The sequence below is a fragment of the Equus asinus genome, chromosome 21 (genome assembly GCF_041296235.1).
Source record: "Equus asinus isolate D_3611 breed Donkey chromosome 21, EquAss-T2T_v2, whole genome shotgun sequence".
NCBI classification, from domain to species: domain Eukaryota; kingdom Metazoa; phylum Chordata; class Mammalia; order Perissodactyla; family Equidae; genus Equus; species Equus asinus.
This window is the reverse complement of record NC_091810.1, coordinates 83,038,043-83,057,682: the sequence shown is the minus strand read 5'-3', so window position 1 is coordinate 83,057,682 and position 19,640 is coordinate 83,038,043. Positions and strand designations below refer to the sequence as shown.

At 37.6% G+C, this 19,640-nt stretch overlaps 1 protein-coding gene across 2 annotated transcripts in view; it reads right to left on the bottom strand.

The window, feature by feature from the left end:
* Nucleotides 1-19,640, bottom strand: part of PCCB (propionyl-CoA carboxylase subunit beta) — a 75,278-nt gene that overhangs the window by 36,450 nt on the left and 19,188 nt on the right. For both annotated transcript variants that reach the window (XM_014828689.3, XM_044754936.2), the window contains one exon: nt 17,799-17,909. In XM_014828689.3, coding sequence (XP_014684175.2) covers nt 17,799-17,909 — 111 coding nt within the window. The remainder of the gene's footprint in view (nt 1-17,798; nt 17,910-19,640) is intronic.

The following is a 19,640-nucleotide window of genomic DNA, read 5'->3' as shown; positions in this document are numbered from 1 at the left end:
ACTGATCGTCACTTAGGTTGCTTCCAGTATTTTGCTATAACAAGCAATTCTGAAATAAATATCTTCTTACAGTCAGCTCGGTTCATGTTCCATTCAACATTGTTCATGTTCTTTGCCCGTTTTTCTACTGGACAGTTGTTCTTTCAGACTAAGGAAATTTTTCATACAAAGGAAATCAGTCCTTAAACTATTATGTATATTGTATCAGTCTTTACTGATTTGCTCCTTGGTTTGGATTCTTGCTAGAAAGGTCTAGCTAGATAGACAGGTCTTTCTTCCCCACTCCACACAAAGACTCATAAACAAATGTTCATAATAGCATTATTTGTAACAGCCAAAAACTGGCAATAACTCAATGTCTATCAACAGCTAAATCTCAAAATAGTTATCCTAAGTGAAAGAAGCCAGCTATCCCCCAAAAAGTACATACCTTTTGTATGCATTGTGTACATACAAAATATCATTTTGTATGTTTCTATTCATATAATGTTCTAGAGAATTCAAATTAATCTATTGTGATAGAAAGCAGATGAATGGTTATCTAAAGACAGGGGTGAGAGTTAGGGAAGCATGGATTACAAACATACATGAGGAAACTCCTGGAGATGATAGCTATGTTTATTATCTTGACTGTGGTCATGGCTTCATGACGGTATACATGTGTTAAAACTCAAATTATACAACTTAAATATGTGTGGTTCATCACACAATCATATCTCAATAAAGTTGTAAAAGAATGTGAAAAGGCAAAGGGCCAAGAATACCCCATACCACTTGAAGAAGAATAAAGAGGGAAAACTTACTGTACCAGATATCAGAATTTGTCATAAAACCATTGTAACTGAGATAGCATTGTACTGGCACAGAGATAAAACAGACCAAAAGAGCTCAGTAAAAACTCTTGATATATGGACACTCAATACATGATACATGTGGCATTACAGAGCAAGAAAGGATGTTCTTTTCAATAAAAGGCTCTAGGTCAACTAGGTATCCATACTGACAAAAATGAAACTACCTCTATTTCATATTATGAGCAAAAATCAATCCCAATGGGATTATAGATGTAAACGTAAAAGGCAAAATAATAAAGCTTTTAGAAAACAGAAACTATCTTCATGAGCTTGGGGTAGGAAAAAGTTCAAAAACTAAAACATACTATCCATAAAGTATACATTTGACATTGGTTCTTGTATCAACAGGGCACAGAAGCCAGGTTAAAGGGATTCCCACTGGCTAAGTTAAGGACAATTTGAGCATCAAAATAAAAAATGACAGTAATGGATTATAAACCATTGAGTAAAACAGGAAATCCATGAATCTATTATATGATTAATAATAAATCAATGAAATTAACAAATACCCAGGAAAGCAGGGTTCTTCCTTAGAGTAGAATGTCAACTGTTATGAAGCAGGTGGTGGAGTAGGAAAATAATTTTATAAACAATGGTTTGGACAAGAATCATCAATAGATGTTAAATTGAGAAAAAGTGTAATGCAGAGTAGCATGCTTGCATGGTCTCAAAGTATCTCCCCAATGAATAGTTATCAGTTACAAAGGGAAAAACAGTAAATACATAGTGGAGAAACCAGACAACACCTTGACTACTGATCAAGTTAGTATTGCCAATGAGGGGCAAAGGAACATCGCTTGTCTCTAGATGTGATAATCTGAGCAGAATACAACATCACTTGTGTAGGAGACAGGCTAGGATATCTAATCTGAGACTAATCATGAGGAAATATCAGATAAACCTAAATTGAGGAAAAATCTATAAAATAATTCATTCCATAGCCTTCAAAAATGTCAATGTCATGACAAAGTAAGCCTGAGGAATTGTTCCGGATTAAGAGATGTGACAACTAAATGCAATATGTGATCCTGAAATGGATCCTGTACTGGAAAAAGAAAATGCTATAAAAGACATTAGTGAGACAACTGACCAAACTGGAATCTGGATGGTAGAGTAGACAAAAGTAATGAATAGAGGGGACAGCCCCATGGCCAAGTGGTTGGGTTCGCGTGCTCCACTTCAGTGCCCAGGGTTTCGCCAGTTCGAATCCTGGGCGTGGACATGGCACTGCTCATCAGGCCATGCTGACACGGCGTCCCACATGCCACAACTGGAAGGACTCACAACTAAAAAACATACAACTATGTACTTGGGGGCCTTTGGGAGAAAAAGGAAAAATAAAATCTTTAAAAAAAAAGCAATGAAGAACAGCCTATATGTTAGGCATATGTAAAGCAAGTCTCCATAAATTTTAAAAGATTGGAATATACAAACTATCTGCTAGAATCACAATGGATTCAAACTAGAAGCAAACAGAAGGAAAACTGGAAAATTCACAAATATGTGGAAATTAAATATCGCACTCAAACAACGAATGGGACAAAGAAGTCAAGGGAAATGAGAAAATCTTGAAACAAACGAAAATGAGACAAAAACTTACGGGATGCAGTGAAAGCAGTGCTAAAAGGGAAATTTATAGCTGTAAACACTTAGACTAGGAAAGAATGAAGGTCTCAAATAACCTAACTTTACACTGTAAGGAACTAAAAAAATGAAGAAAGAACCAAACCCAAAGCTAGCAGGCAGAAGGAAAGAAAGATCAGAGCAGAGATAAATGAAAAAGAGAAATACAATAGAGAAAAATCAGTGACACCAAAAGTTGATTCTTCAAAAAGATCAACAAAATTGAAAAATCTTTAGCTAGATGGACTAATAAGACAGACTCAAATTACTAAAACCAAAAATGAAAATAAGGATATTGCTATCAACATTACGAAAATAAAAAGGATTATAAGAGTACTATGAACAATTCTACACCAACAAATTGGATAACCTAGATGAAATGGACAAATTCCTAGAAACACACAATCTACTAAGACTGAATCATGAAAAAATGGAAAATCTGAACAGACCTATAACTAGTAAGGAGACTGAATCAGTAGTCAAAAATCTCCCAAAGAAAAGCCCAAGATCAAAAGGCTTCACAGGTGAATTCTATCAAACATTTCAAGAATGACTAAACGCCAATCTTTCTCAAACTTACCAAAAAAATTCAAGAGGAATGAACACTTCCTAACTCATTTTATGAAGTCCATAATTATCTTAATACCAAAGCCAGACAAAGACACTACAAGAAAACTACAAGTCAATATCTCATATAAATATTGATGCAAAGATACTCAACAAAATACTAGCAAATCTAGTCAACAATATTTTAGAAGAATTATACACCAAGACCAAGTGAACTTTTCTCCTGAAACGCAAGGATGGTTCAACACACAAATATTGATGTAAAATGCCATATTAAAGGAACCACAGGGAAAAAAAAATCACATGATCATCTCAATTGATGCAGACAAAGCATTTGACAAAATGCAATACCATTTCATAATAATATTCAAAAAAATAGAAATAGAAGATCACCTCAACATGATAAAGATTATATTTGATAAACCCACAGCTAACATCATACTCAATGGTGAAAGACTGAAAGCTTTTCCTCTAAGATCAGGTACAAGACAAGGATGCCCGCTTCTGTCACTTCTATTCAACAGAGTACTGAAGTCCTGGACATAGCAATTAAGCAAGAAAAAGAAAAGGCATCTAAAATCAGAAAGGAAGAAGTACAATTATGTTTACAGATGACATGATCTTATATGCAGAAAACTCTAAAGATTCTACAAAAAAAGTTTAATAAAGGAATTCAGCAAAGTTTCAGGATACAAAATCAGGACACAAAAATCAGTTGCATTATTATACATTAACAATATACAATCTGAAAAGGATATTACAAAAACAATTCCATTTTCAATAGCTTCTAAAAGAATAAAGTACTTAGGAATAACTTAACCAAGGAAGTAAAAGACTTGCACATTGAAAATTATAAAACATCACTGAAAGAAATTAAGGAAGACACAGATAAATGGAAAGACATCTGTTCACGGATCAAAAGACAATACTGTTAAAATGTCAACACTACCAAAAGCAACATATGGATTCCATGTCGTCCCTATAAAAATCTCAAGGACTTTTTTTGCAAAAATAGAAAAATCCATTGTAAAATTGATATGGAATCTCAAGGGATTCTGTATAGCCAAGACAATCTTGAAAAAGAAGAACAAAATAGGAAGTCTCACACTTCCTGATCTCAAAACCTACTACAAAGCTGTAGAAATCAAAACACTTTGGTACTGGCATAAAGATAGACATATAGACCAATGGAAAATAATAGAAAGCCCAGTAATAAACCCTCACATATATGTTCAAATGATTTTCAACAATGATACCTAGACCATTCAGTGGAGAAAGAACAGTGTTTTCAACAAATGGTGCTAGGAAAACTACATATCACATGCAAAAACATGAAGTTGGACCTTACATTACACTGTATAGAAAAATTAACAAAATGGACCAAAGTTCTAAACATAAGAGCTTAACTCTTAGAAGAAAACGTAGGGGAAGTCTCATGACATTGAATTTGGCAAAATTTCTTGGAAATGACAACAAAAGCAGAGGCAAAAAAAGAAATACACTGGACTTCATCAAAATTAAAATCTTCTGTGCAAAGGACACCATGAACAGAATGAGAAAATATCTGCAAATCATATATAGGTGCACCTCAGAGATACTGCCATTTTGGTTCCAGATCACTGCAAGAAAATTAGTCACATGAATTTTTTTGGTTTCCCAGTGAATACAAAAGTTATGTTTACACTATACTGTAGTCTATTAAGTATGCAACATAGCAGTGTCCAAAAACACAATATACATTAAAAATACCTTATTGCTAAAAAATGTTAATCATCTGAGCCTTCAGTAAGTTGTAATACTTTTGCTCATGGAGGGTCTTGTAAAAAACACAATATCTGCAAAGCACAATACAATGAGGTATGCCTGTAACCAAGAAGTGGTTAATATACAGATTTTATAAACAACTCCTAGGAGAAAGGAGGTATTTCCCCTACCAGAAACCAGGAATCTTCCCCCAGCCTGCAGACAATCCTTCACACACAGATTCTGTTTGACTTGGAATCTTTGTTTTTTGACTCCACTCAATTGACTTAGCAGGGTTTCCAGAGCAGCATTTCTAAATTTCCAGAAATTTTTGCAAAGTGACATCAGCATCATGGCAGAGAGAGCTGTTCCCTTAGTCTCTCCTCTTAAGATACAACCAAAAGGACATTCATTAACTAACAAAGAATACTCACGCAGCACCACAGGACACAGCCATAGGTCTGAGGATGGGGATACTGGATCCCCAGGAAGTAGTGGAAACAGGTGAGCAGATCTCCTTTCCCTCCCCAGAAGCAGTGATCTAGGTCACAGGGCCACACGCAGCAGCTAGTGTGTGACTCTGAGAGTAGGTGGGGGAGCAGGTGGGCCTCCATGAGAACGCTTTTGCTTTCAGGGTTGCATCCTGGCCCGCAAAAGCACTCCACAATGAGGCAGGTCAGCCATCACGTGGGTGCCCTCACCAGGCTCAGCAGCCCAGGCAGGCCACCAGTGAGTGCACAGCAGGTTCACAAAGAAGAGGGTGCCCCTTCCCTCCCACCTGGCACACCAGCTCAGCTGGTTGGCCAAGGCAGCAGATCCATGCCAGAGTGCCTGCGCCTGCGTGTGTGACTCACCAGGCAGCAGCAGCCAGCGAGCAGATGCAGACGGGCCCTCTCAGAACAGCTTCCAGCGGACGGGTACAACTTTCAGCAGAAACAGTGCGTTCAGAAAACACAGCTCCCGCCCCTCGCCAAGGAGTGGCAGGCAGAATTTGTGACCAGATACTACCACTATGCACCAGCAAAGGTCTGCTTCAAACACCATGAAGAAATACATTAACACTCCACATCAGATGGAAAATGACAAGTCTCCAGAAACCAGACCTGAAGTCACAGAAATTTACAATCTAAATGACAGAGAATTCAAAATAGTTATCATAAAGAAACTAAATGAGTTACAAGAAAATTCAGAAAAACAGTTCAATGAATTTAGGAATGAAATTAATGAGCAGAAGGAATTCTTCACAAAAGAGATTGGAACTCCAAAAAAAAAAAAAAAAAAACCAAACAGAAATGCTGGAGATGAAGAACACAATGAATGAGAAAAAAAACAAACTAGGAATCTTAAAAAGTAGAGCTGACATCATGGAGGAGAGAATTAGTAATTTAGAGGACAGAAATATAGAAATGCTTCATGTGAAGGAGGAAAGGGAAGTAAGATTTAAAGAAAATGAAGACATTCTCCAAGAAATATGCAATTCATTTAGGAAATGCAACATAAGCATTATACGTATTCCAGAGGGAAAAGAGGGAGAGAAAGGAGCAGAGAGCTTGTTCAAAGAAATAATAAGAATTACAGTTATGGAATTACAAGTAAATGAAGCCAAGAGAACTCCTAATTACATCAATGCAAAAAGACCTTCCCCAAGGCATATATTAGTAAAACTGGCAAAAATCAATGAAAAAGAAAAAACATTAAGGGCAGCAAGGCAAAAGGGAAAAATCTACAAAGGAATCTCTATGAGGCTTTCAGCAGACTTCTCAGCAGAAACTTCACAGGCTAGGAACGAGCATAATGATATATTCCAAATACTGAAAGACAAAAACTTTCAGCCAAGAATACTCTATCCAGTGAAACTGTCCTTTGGATATAATGGAGAAATAAAAACTTCCCCAGATAAACAAAAGCTGAAGGACTTGATTCCAACAAGAAATGATCAAGAATACTCTCACACCTGAAACAAAAAGGAAAAGGTTTACAAAGCCTCGAGCAAGGAGATAGACAAAATCAGAGAAATTGCAGCTCTCTATCAGAGCAGATTAGCAAGCACTCAATTATAACATTAAAGGTAAAGGGAAGGAAAGCATAAGAAATAATTATAAACACAACTTTAATCACAAACTCACAACACAAAATGGAATAATTTGTGACAACAATAAGTTAGATGGGGAAGAGGAAAGGGATGGAACCTGCTTGGGCTAACAGAGAAGAGAGCTATCAGAAAATGGACTGTCTCGGGGCGGGACCTGTGGCCAAGTGGTTAAGTTCACTCACTCTGCTTCGGCAGCCCAGGGTTTCGATCCTTGGCGTGGACATGGCACCACTCATCAAGCCATGCTGAGGTGGCATCCCACATGCCACAACTAGAAGGACCCACAACTGAAAATACACAACTATGTACTGGGGGGCTTTGGGAGAAAAAGGAAAACAAAAAAAATCTAAAAAAAATGACTGTCTCATCTACAAGATCTTTTATACAAACCTCATGGTAACCACTAAACAAAAAGACAGAACAGAGATACAAATGATAAATAAAAAGAAAACTGAGAAAAGCATCATAGAAAATTACCAAACTGAAATGGCAGTCAGAAATACATGGGAGGAGAACAAAGAGAAATATAGAACAACCAGAAAATAAGAGACAAAATGGCACTATTAAGCCCTCATATATCAATAATCATTCTAAATGTAAATTGATTGAATTTTCCAATCAAAACACACAGAGTTGCCGGATGGATTAAAAAACAAGACCCAACAATATGGTGCCCCCAGAACACACATCTCAGCTCCAAAGACAAACAAAGCCTCAGAGCGAAGGGATGGAAGATGATACTCCAAGCTAATGGCAAACAAAAGAAAGCAGGTGTTGCCATACTTATATCAGACAAAGCAGACATCAAGATAAAAAACACAATGAGAGAAAAAGATATAATGATAAAAGGGACATTCCACCAAGAAGATATAACACTTATGAATATACATGCACCTAACACAGGAGCATCGAAGTATATAAAGCAACTATTAACAAATCTAAAAGGAAAAGTTAACAGCAATACAATACTACTGGGGGACCTCAACACACCACTTACATCACTGGATACATCAGACAGAAAGTCAACAAGGAAATAATGGAATTATATGAAAAACTAGACAAGAAGGACTTAATAGATATATATAAAGAGAGAACATTCCAACCAAAAACATCAGAATACACATTCTTCTCAAGTGCAGACGGAACACTCTCAAAGACAGACCAAATGTTGGGAAACACGGCAAGCCTCAATAAATTTAAGAAGACTGAAATCATGTCAAGCATCTCTTCCAACCACAATGCTATGAAACTAGAAATCAACTACAAGAAAAAAGCTGAGAAGGTTACAAATATTTGGAGACTAAACAAAACACTACAAAACAACCACCGGATAAATGAAGAAGTCAAAGGGAAATCAAAAAATACCTGGAGACAAATGAAAATGAAAATACATCATACCAATTCTGATGGATGCAGCAAAAGTGGTTCCAAGAGGGAAATTCATAGCAATACAGGCCCACCTCAACAAACAAGAAAAATCTCAAATAAGTAATCTTAAACTATACCTAAGAGAACTAGAAAAAGAAGAACAAACAAAGCCCAAGTCAGCAGAAGGAGGGAAATAACAAAAATTAGAGCAGAAATAAATGAAATAGAAACCAAAAAAAAAAAAACAGTAGAAAGGATCAGTGAAATTAAGAGCTGGTTCTTTGAGAAGATAAACAAAATTTACAAAGCCTCAGCCAGACTCACTAAGAAAAAAAGAGAGAAGGCTCAAACAAATTAGAAATGAAAGAGGAGAAATTACAATAGATACCACAGAAAAAAGAGAATTCTATGAAAAACTATATGTCAACAAAGTGGATAATCTAGAAGAAATGGATAAATTCTTAGACTCATACGACCTCCAAAAACTCAATCAAGAAGAAATAGAGAATCTGAATAGACCAATCACAAGTAAAGAGATTTAAACAGCAATCAAAAACCTTCCCAAAAACAAAAGTCCAGGATCAGATGGCTACTCTGGAGAATTCTACCAAATATTCAAAGAAGATTTAATACCTGTCCTTCTCAAACTATTATAAAAAACTGAGGAAGATGGAATGCTTCCTAGCTCTTTCTATGAGGCTAACATTACCCTGAACCCAAAACCAGACAAGGACAACACAAAGAATGAAAATTAAAGGCCGATATCACTGATGAACATAGATACAAAAATCCTCAACAAAATATTGGCAAATCGAATACAGCAATAAACATAGTTAAAATGTCCATATTACCTAAAGCAATCTACAGATTCAGTGCAATCCCAATCAGAATCCCAATGACATTCTTCATGGAAATAGAACAAAGAATCCTAAAATTTATATGGAACAACAAAAGACTCTGAATAGCCAAAGGAATCATGAGAAAAAAAGAAGAAAGCTGGAAGCATCACAATCCCTGACTTCAAAATATACTACAAAGCCAGAGAAATCAAAGCAGCATGGTACTGGCACAAAAACAGGCACACAGGGACTGGCCCGGTGGCTTAGCAGTTAAGTGCGCACGTTCCACTTCAACAGCCCAGGGGTCGCCAGTTCAGATCCCGGGTGTGGACATGGCACCACTTGGCAAGCCATGCTGTGGTAGGCGTCCCACATATAAAGTAGAGGAAGATGAGCACGGATGTTAGCTCAGGGCCAGTCTTCCTCAGCAAAAAGAGGAGGATTGGCAGCAGATGTTAGCTCAGGGCTAATCTTCCTCAAAAAAAAAAAAAACAGGCACACAGATCAATGGAATAGAACTGAAGGCCAAGAAATAAAACTACACATCTATGGACAGCTAATCTTCAACAAAGGAGCCAAGAACATACAATGGAGAAAGGAAAGTTTCTTTAACAAATGGTGCTGGGAAAACTGGACGGCCACATGCAAAACAATGAAAATACACCATTATCTTACACCACATATAAAAACTAACTCAAAATGGATCAAAGACTTGAAGGTAAGACCTGAAACTATAAAACTCCTAGAAGAAAATATAGGCAGTACACTCTTTGACATCAGCATTAGCAGCATCTTTTCAAATACCATGATCTACTCAGGCATGGAAAACAAAAGAAAAAATAAATGGGACTACATCAGACTAAAGAGCTCTGCAAGGCAAAAGAAACCAGGATCAAAACAAAAAGACAACCACCAACTGGGAGAAAATATTTGCAAATCATGTAGGGATTAATTCCCAAAATATATAAAGAACTCATACAACTCAACAACCAAAAAATAAACAACCCAATCAAAAAACGGGCAGAGGATATGAACAGACATTTTTCCAAAGAAGATGTACAGACGGCCAACAGGCACAAGAAAAGATGTTCAACATCACTAGTCATTAGGGAAATGCAAATTAAAACTACAATGAGGGGCCAGCCCCGTGGCAGAGTGGTTAAGTTCGCACGCTCCGCTGCGGTGGCCCAGGGTTTCACTGGTTCGAATCCTAGGCACAGACATGCCACCGCTCATCAGGCCATGCTGAGGCGTGGTCCCAAATGCCACAACTAGAATATACAACTATGTACCGGGGGGCTTTGGGGAGAAAAAGAAAAAAATAAAATCTTTTAAAAAAAACAAAACTACAATGAGATATCACCTTTTACCTGTCAGAATGGCTATAATTACCAAGAGAAAAAAATAAATGTTGGTGAGGATGTGGAGAAGACAGAACCCTCATATACTGCTGGTGGGAATGCTAACTGGTGTAGCCACTATGGAAAACAGTATGGAGAGTTCTCAAAAAATTAAAAATAAAAATACTGTATGATGTAGCCATCCCACTACTGGGTACTTATCCAAAGAACTTGAAGTCAACAATTCAAAGAGACTTATGCACCCTATGTTCATTGCAGCATTATTCACATTAGCCAAGATGTGGAAGCAACCCATGTGCCCATCAACTGATGAATGGATAAAGAAGATATGGTATATATCTACAATGGAATACTACCCAGCCATAAAAAGAGACAAAATCGTCCCATGTGCAACAACATGGATGGACTTTCAGGGTATTATGTTAAGCGAAATGAGCTAGACAGAGAAAGAGAAACATCGCATGATTTCACTCATATGTAGAAGATAAAAAAACACACAGACCAAGAGAACAGATTAGTGGTTGCCAGAGGGGAAGGGGGTTGGAGGGTGGACAAAAGGGGTAAAGGGGCACATATATACATATGGTGATGGATAAAAATTATACTGTTGGTGGTGAGCATGATGCCACCTATACAGAAACTGATAAATAACATACACCTAAAATTTCACAATATTATAAACCATTATGACCTCAATAAAATAATTTTTAGAAAACTCCTACAACTCAACAACAACAAAAAACAATTCAAAAACAGACAGAAGACTTGAATAGACATTTCTCCAAAGAGGATATACAAATGGCCCGTAAGAATATGAAAAACACTCAATCATCAGTAATCAGAGAAATATAAATGCAAACCAAAATGAGATACCACTTCATACCCATTAGGATGGCTAGCACCAAAAAAATAGAAAATAAGTGCTGGCAAGGACAAAGAGTAATTGAACCTTTGTGCACTGCTAATGGGAATGTAAAGCGGTGCGACCACTGTGAAAAACAGTATGATGTTTCTTCAAAAAATTAAACAAAATTACTGTACGACCCAGTAATTCCACTCTTAGGTGTATGCCTGAAAGAACTGAAAACAGGGATTGAAACAGATCCTTGTGCACCAATGTTTACTCCAATATTATTCACAATAGCCAAAACATAAAAACCACCTTAAAAATGAAGCCTTAAAAATGAAGGCAATTCTGACACATGCTACAACATGGATGAACCTTGAAGACACTGTGCTAATTGAAATAAGCCAGTCACAAATGGACAAATATTGTATGAGTCCACAAATTCATAGAGACAGAAAGGGGCTGGAAGTAGGGGGAATGAAGAGTTAGTGTTTAATGAGCACAGAGCCATTTTAAAGAGTAATGAAAAGTCAGGGTAGCTGAAACATTGTGGAGATAGATGGTGATGGCAGTTCCACAAAAATGTGAATGTACCTAATGCCATAGAACTGTAACTTAAAAATGGTTAAAATGGTAAATTTTATGTATATTTTACCACAATTATTTAGAAAGTATTGTATCAGTGTTAACTCCTTGAATTTAATAACTGGTTATGTAAGAAAACATCCTAGTTCTTAAGAATTATATACTGAGGCATTAAAGAATAAAGGGATATGATACATACAACCCACTCTCAAATGGTTAAGAATTCTGTAAATTTTAAATTTCAAAATAAAAAGATTTTTTAAAAACTGTTCAAAGGATGGCATTAAGAGAAGGAAAAATGCAAGTCACAGAGTGGTAGAAGACAGGGGCAGCATATAGAATTGATAAAGAACTTATATCTAGAACATACAAATAACTCCTGAAAATTAGTAAGAAAAAACCCCAAAAACCTCGATTTTTTTTAAATGAGCAAAACAGATGAACAGGCATGGCACAAAAGAAGAAACATGAAAAGGTGCTCAACCTCAGTCATGGAAATGCAAATTAAACCCACAATGAGAGATGACACTACGTGCAAACTGGAATAATTACATTATGTTAATAAAAGTGCTGGCAAGGGGCTGGCCCCATGGCCGAGTGGTTAAGTTCATGCGCTCCGTTTCAGGAGCCCAGGGTTTTGCTGGTTCAGATCCTAGGCACGGACATGGCACCACTCATCAAGCCATGCTGGGGCGGCGTCCCACATAGCACAACCAGAGGCACTCACAACTAGAACATAAAACTGTACTAGAGGACTTTGGGGAGAAGAAAGAGGAGGGAAAAAAAAGAAGAAGATTGGCAACAGTTGTTAGCTCAGGTGCCAATCTTTAAAAAAAAATGTGCTGGCAAGGATGTGGAACAAGAGAAATTCTCACACACTGTTAGTAGAAGTGTAAACTGCTGCAACCTCTTTAGTCAATAGTTAGGCATTACCTAGAAAATCTGAAGATATGTATATCCTATGGCGTACCACTGCCCATACCTTGAGAAACCGAAACTTGTGTGCACCAAGATACATGTATAAGAATGCTTATATCAGCATCGTTTGCAATGGCAAAAATCTTGAAACACAAACGTCAATCAACAGTAAAATGGACGTGTACATTAAGATAATTTACTACACAGCTATTAAAATTAATGAACTACATTTATAAAGAACATGGACAAATCTTAAAAACATAAGTCCCAGCTATGCACAAAATAATGCACATTATATGATTTCACTTTACATTAAAGGTCAAAAGAGGTAACGCTAAACCACGTTGTTTAGTGAGGTATAATTAAACCTTTAAACTGTAAAGGAAAGCAAATGAAAAAATTACCATCAAAACTGAGATAATAATTCTAGGCAGAATGGAAGGAGGCAATAACGATCAGGAAAGTAATGGTGGCAGGGCTCCAGAAGGCCATTTCTTGATCTGGGTGTTATTTATATGGATTTGTATTTTATAACAATTGCTAAACTGTACACATTTTATGTACTCCCCTGAGGATGTATTACACTAAACAATTAAAAACATTAACAATTTAAAAATTCACAGGAAGGAGGCAGAAACAGAAGCAGAGAGCCCAGTTAGAATGATTCCGCAATAATCCAGGCAAGGTGCTTTAACCAAAATGATAGCAGTGTACAGCAGTATATAGCAATTTGATTATATTTTACATTACCTTCTGAAGCAGAGCACATATGACTTCTGACTGATTGAATTTGGGATGTGACAGAAAAAGCTGAGTCAAAACAGTGTCAATGTTTTTGACCTGAGCCACTGGACTTGCCATTTATTGAGATGTGGAAGACAGTAAAAGAGGCTTGGAAGAGATCGAGACTTATCAAGTTTGAGATACCCATAAAAGTCTAAACAGCAATGTTGGTAGGCAGTTGAACATATAATCCTAGAGTTTAGGAGTGTTCGAACCTGAAGAAATAGATTTGACAGTTGTCCATATAGATGGATGTTTAAAGTCTTGAGACCATGGGATTGAGAGAAGAGCCACAAGAGAAAAAACAAGCGAGTCCGGTATCCTGATGTCCCAGAGAGGAGGGAGTGATCAGCCAGGTCAAATGCTGCCAAAAGGTCAGGTAAGATAAGGATTGAGAAACGTCAACTGGATTTAGTGACACAGGAGTCAGTGTCTTTGATACAAAAAATTGACATTATTGGTGATCCTAACAGAACAATAGTCTTTTCCTGATAAGCTACATGTACAAATATATTTAGATCTATTTCTCAATTCTGTTCTGTTCCTTGGTCTTTCCATTTATTTACAAGTCGATTAAACAGTTTTAGTTGTTTCAGCTTCATAATGTATTTTATCACCTGGCAGGGCTAGCCCTTCATTATACCTCTTTCATGGACTGTTTATTCTTACACAGTGTTTTTTCCCCCCATACGAACTTTATATAGTTACTCTGTCTAGTCCTTTAAAAAAGAAACTTGGCATTTTTATTGCACTCTCATTAAACACATGGAATATTTAAGATGTAGAACGGTTAAGACTTGTTTAGCTGCAGAGGATAAGAAAGAGGAGGTGGCACCAATATGTAGATATTAACTAAAGTTCTGCAAGTGGAAGATGGGATTGCCTAGGATGAAAACAGAATTAAAAGAAAGCATACAAACATCAACATACAGAAATCTGTTGCATTTCTATACACTAACAACAAAATATCTGAAAAAGAAATAAAGAACACCAGTACATTCACAATAGTAAACATAATAAAATACTTAGGAGTAAATTTAACCAAGGAGGTAAAAGATCTGTACACTGAAAACTATAAGACTTTAATGAAAGACACTGAAGAAGACACAAATAAATGCAAAGAGATCCCATCTTCATGGATCAGAATTAATCTTGTTAAAATGTCCATACTACCCAAAGCCATCTACAGATTCAATGTAACTCCTATCAAAATTCCAATGTCATTTTTGACAGAAATAGAAAAAAAACCTAAGATTTGTATGAAATCACAAAAGACCCCAAATAGCCAAAGAAACCCTGAGAAAGAAGAACAAAGCTGGAGGCACCATACTTTCTGATTTCAAACTATACTACAAAGCTACAGTAATCAAAACAGTACGGCACTGGCATAAAAACAGACATACAGACCAATGGAACAGAATCAAGAGCCCAGAAATAAACACTTGCATATACAGTCAACTAATATTTGATAAGGGGGCCAAGAATATTCAATGGGGAAAAGATAGTCTCTTCAACAAATAGTGTTGGGAAAACTGGATAACCACATGCAGAAGAAAGAAATTGGACCCATATCTTCTACCACTCACAAAACTTGACTCAAAATGGATTAAAGATTTAAAGACCTAAAACCATAAAACTAGAAAAAAATATAGTGGAAATGCTCCTTGACAGTGGTCTTGGGAACAATTATATGGATATGACACCAAAAGCACACACAACAAAAGCAAAAATAAACAAGTGGGACTACATCAAACTAAAAAGCTTCTGCACAGCAACCTGATTTTAAAGAATAGGCAGAGGAACTGAACACACATTTCTGCAAAGTGGTGAGGATGTACAGAAAAGGGTACCTTGTGCACTGTTGGTAGGAATGTAAATTGATATGGCCACAATGGAAAATAGTACGGAGATTCCTCAAAAAACTAGAAATAGAACTACCATATGATCCAGCAATCCCACTTCTGGGTATATATCTGAAGGAAATGAATTCAGGACTTTGAAGAGATATCTGAACTCCCATGTTCATTGCAGCTTTAGCCACAATAGCTAAAATATGGAAACAACCTAAGTGTCCATCAATGGATGAATGGATAAAGAAAATGTGATATACACACACACAATGAAATACTATTCCATTGGAAATCCATATCCATATGGCTAAAGAAAATGTGACACATACATGAATACACACACATAACGGAATATATTATTCAGCCATGAGAAAGAAGGAAATCTTGCCATTTGCAATAACACAGATAGACCTTGAGGGAGTTAGGCTAAGTGAAAAAAGTCAGAGGAAGACAAATACTGTATGATCTCACTTATATATAGAATCTAAAAAAGCTGAACTCATAGAGACAGTAGAATAGTGGTTACCAGGGGCTGGGACGTCAGGGAAGGGCAGAGACGTTGGTCAAAGGGTACAAACTTTCAGAATAAATTCTGGAGATATAACGTACAACATGGCGGTAATAGTTAACAACACTGTATTAAATACTTGAAAGTTGCTGAGAGTAGATCTTAAATGTTCCCATCACAATAAAGAAAATGTGACATGTTGGAGGGGTTAGCAACTAAGGCTATGGTGGTAATCATTTTGCAATATAAGTGTACCAAGTCGTTGATACACGTACACCTTAAACTTACAAATGTTATATGTCAATTATATCTCAACAGAGCTGGAAAATAAAAGAGAGAAAGCAGTTTAGAATCAACTAGACTAGCATCTAGAGTGAGTGGAACAGGATGAAATGGCAAAGGAAACCAAGAAAGTAAGGTCAGAGATGTGAGAGACAATGCCAGAGATGTCAGAGTGTGGCATCATGGAAGCCAAGAAAAGAGAAAGTTGCTCAAAGATTGAGGAAAATGAGACTTAAAGAGCGTTCATAGTGATATAGAAGTCACTGATGACCTTAGAAAGGGGTCTGAGAGGTCTCAGTGGAGAAGGTTTTGCCACCGAGAGGACGAAGCCAAATGAAACAAGAGCATGGGAAGATAGAAATAGGGAAAGAGCCACAGGGACATGCAGACTCGGGGCGGGGGCCGCTTTTTGAACACAGGGAAGACCTGAATATGGTTAAGTCCTGATGGGAAGATCCAGTACCAAGGGAGAGACTGAAAATAATACATAAAAGAGAACTGACAGCACAAAGCTACTGAAAAGGTGTGGAGAGCTGGTCAGCGATGGGCATGTATGTAAGGAGCGGGGGAAAGGATGGCCTTAGCCAGCTGAATTGATCCCATACCTCAAATCCTACCAAGCAGGAAGGAGAAGAGGACTGGGGTAGCACCAGGTAGGTACGGTATATATAGATTTAGGGGGCAAAGTTCAGGAAATTCTGCTTTGTTCAGGAAGCAAGAGACGTGGTCATCTTAATTTTTAAAACCCACCCCTGCTGTTGAACATTTAGGTTTCTTTCATTCTATCAATGAGAACAGAAGAGTTGGGTCAAAGGGTAAGCACTCTTCTAAACTTTTGAATTCCTACTGCCAAACTACCCCAGAAAAAAAGTGTTTCCTATTGACTCCCTCCAGCACTGTTCTCATGTTGGATGACTACTTCCCCCACCTCCAATCTTTCTGCTTGGCATTTATTGTTCATCATGGTTAAAAATATTTTAAGAGAAAAAGACTGATTTTTTTTAAAAGGTACTAGATTAGGAGTAATTACGCATGTATAAATTCAAGTAGGCATAATTTAAAAACCATTTTAAAATATCACTCCATCAAAATCATGTAATAAAGATAGGTACCTCTCAAAATGAAGTTGGAGATCAGATTTATCCATTATCAGTATAAACAAAATGTAATAAAATAGCAAAAAGCTGAAGAAATAAAGGTAGGACATAAGAAACAACTTCTCGATAAAGCAGACCACAGAAAAGCCTTTCATGAGAAACTTTCTGAATAGGATTCAGTAAACAATCATTTGTCTGGGCAGAGGATAGGATCCTTTGATTATTTGAAAATCATTTGCAATTCAGATCAACAAGCAAAATCACCCAGCAATAAAGCACATAAGCACATTCTGCCACTGAACCCCTAACAAGGTACAGATTTCGTGCCAAAACGTCTCTCCACTAAGACCTTATCATCATTATGCTGAAAGCCAATGAGAACACAGATAACAACCCAGATCTGGGTCGGGAATTATTTTTATTGTAGGTGAGGTACTGCCCAAGTCTCAAAGGACAGGAGAGACAGGCCCTTCTTTCTTACCTTTACCATGAACGTGAAGTCTGTTAGGGCTGGGGAGTAGACAGCCCCACCAGCACACGGCCCCATGATCAGAGAAATCTGAGGGACGACTCCGGATGCCATGACATTCCTCTGCCAAAAGAGAAAGGCAAAGGCATCTGGTTACAGAGGTGTTCTAGGCATTATCTGCAGGAAAATAAAAGTAATAATAAAATTACATTTGGCTTATATTCACAGAAATTCTATCCTGGAGGCAAGAGATCTAATCAGTAAAGCTTCTTCTAGAATTATACATGTAATTTATTCCCATCACCAGTGAGATAGCTGGCATATTATTTTCTGGGGCTTATACCCTCTCCCCTCCTTGGCAGTAGTTCCCCAAACCTCCACCAGGACATGAGCTCAGAGAGAACTCCACCACTCTTACTCCAGCTCCAAACACACCTCAGGCCCAGCACCCCTGTCTGCATGAAGCTGGCTGGAAGAATGAATGAAAACCTTAGAATACATGGGGCCAAAACTTATCCTGGAGCCCCTTCACACCTTCCACAGAGGGTACCCAGCAGTTACAAGGCAAGGCTAAGAGACAGGTGATAGTTTACCCTGAGTTTTCTATGTCTGCCCCCTGAGACAGGGCATATGGGAAAGAGGGAGGTAGCAGAAGCCAGAAAGGCTCCACAGGGACAAAGGTGTTGTAAAGGGCCAATCCTCAGGCCTCCTTCTGGGAAAGACAAGATTGGGGCTGGAGGACTCAGGCAAGATAAGGGCCCAATGACTCCTTGCCCAACCCCCAACTTCTTTCCTTCCCCTGAACACCATCAGCTTAAGAGAAGTTATGTCCACTTTTAGCTCTGCCTTGGCTCTGAGCCCAATTTCTATAAATCATAGGACAAATCTCAGGACAGTACAAAAAGACATCTATAGATAGAGGACTTTAAGAACATGCTGGAGTAGGAAGCACCAAGAAGCTTCTCCCGACCTAGACAACAGCTGCACTGGCATAATCTGTCTGATGTAATTATTTTGTAACTCTGGAGTCTATTGAAGGCTTGCAACTTCCAGGGGAAGATCTGAAGGGTGAATTGTGGTTAATTTTGGTCAATTTCAGCTCTTAACACAGTAGCAGCTACCCATCCCCCAACCCAAGCCACAAGGGAGGCAGCTGTGCAGGAGCAGCTGTGCATGTGTGCCTGCAGCAGCTTACACAGAGCTTTCAGGAACCAGGGTAGGCAAACAGGACCTAGTGCTCCAAATATCAGGGATCTGTATTCTGACTGCTCACTGTGGATTCTGATCACAAAGGTGCAGTTAGAGATTGTTGTTGCACCTCCCCCTCCAGCGCAACATCACTAATTATGAGGACAACACAAATGAGATACCACACCACACACATTAGGATGGCTATCAAAAACCAGAAAACAAGGTGATAATGTAGAGAAATTGGAATCCTTGTGCACTGTTGATGGGAATGCAAAGTGGTACAGCTGCTCTGAAAAACAATGAAGTTCTTCAAAAAATTAAAAGTAGAATTATATGATCCATAAATTCCACTCCTGAAGACATACCCAAAAGAATGGAAAGCAGGGTCTCAAAGAGATATTTGTACACCCATGTTCATAGCAGCAATACTCATAACAGCTAAAAGGTGGTAGTAACCCAACTGCCTGTCAACAGATGAATGGCTAAACAAAATGTAGTATGTACATAAATGGAATATTTTTCAGCCTTAAAAAGGATGGAAATCCTGTCACATGCTACAACATGGATGAAGCTTGAAGACATTATGCTAAGTGAAATTAGCTAGTTATAAAACGATAAATAAATGTATGATTCCACTATATAGAATGTATGATTCCACTCAAC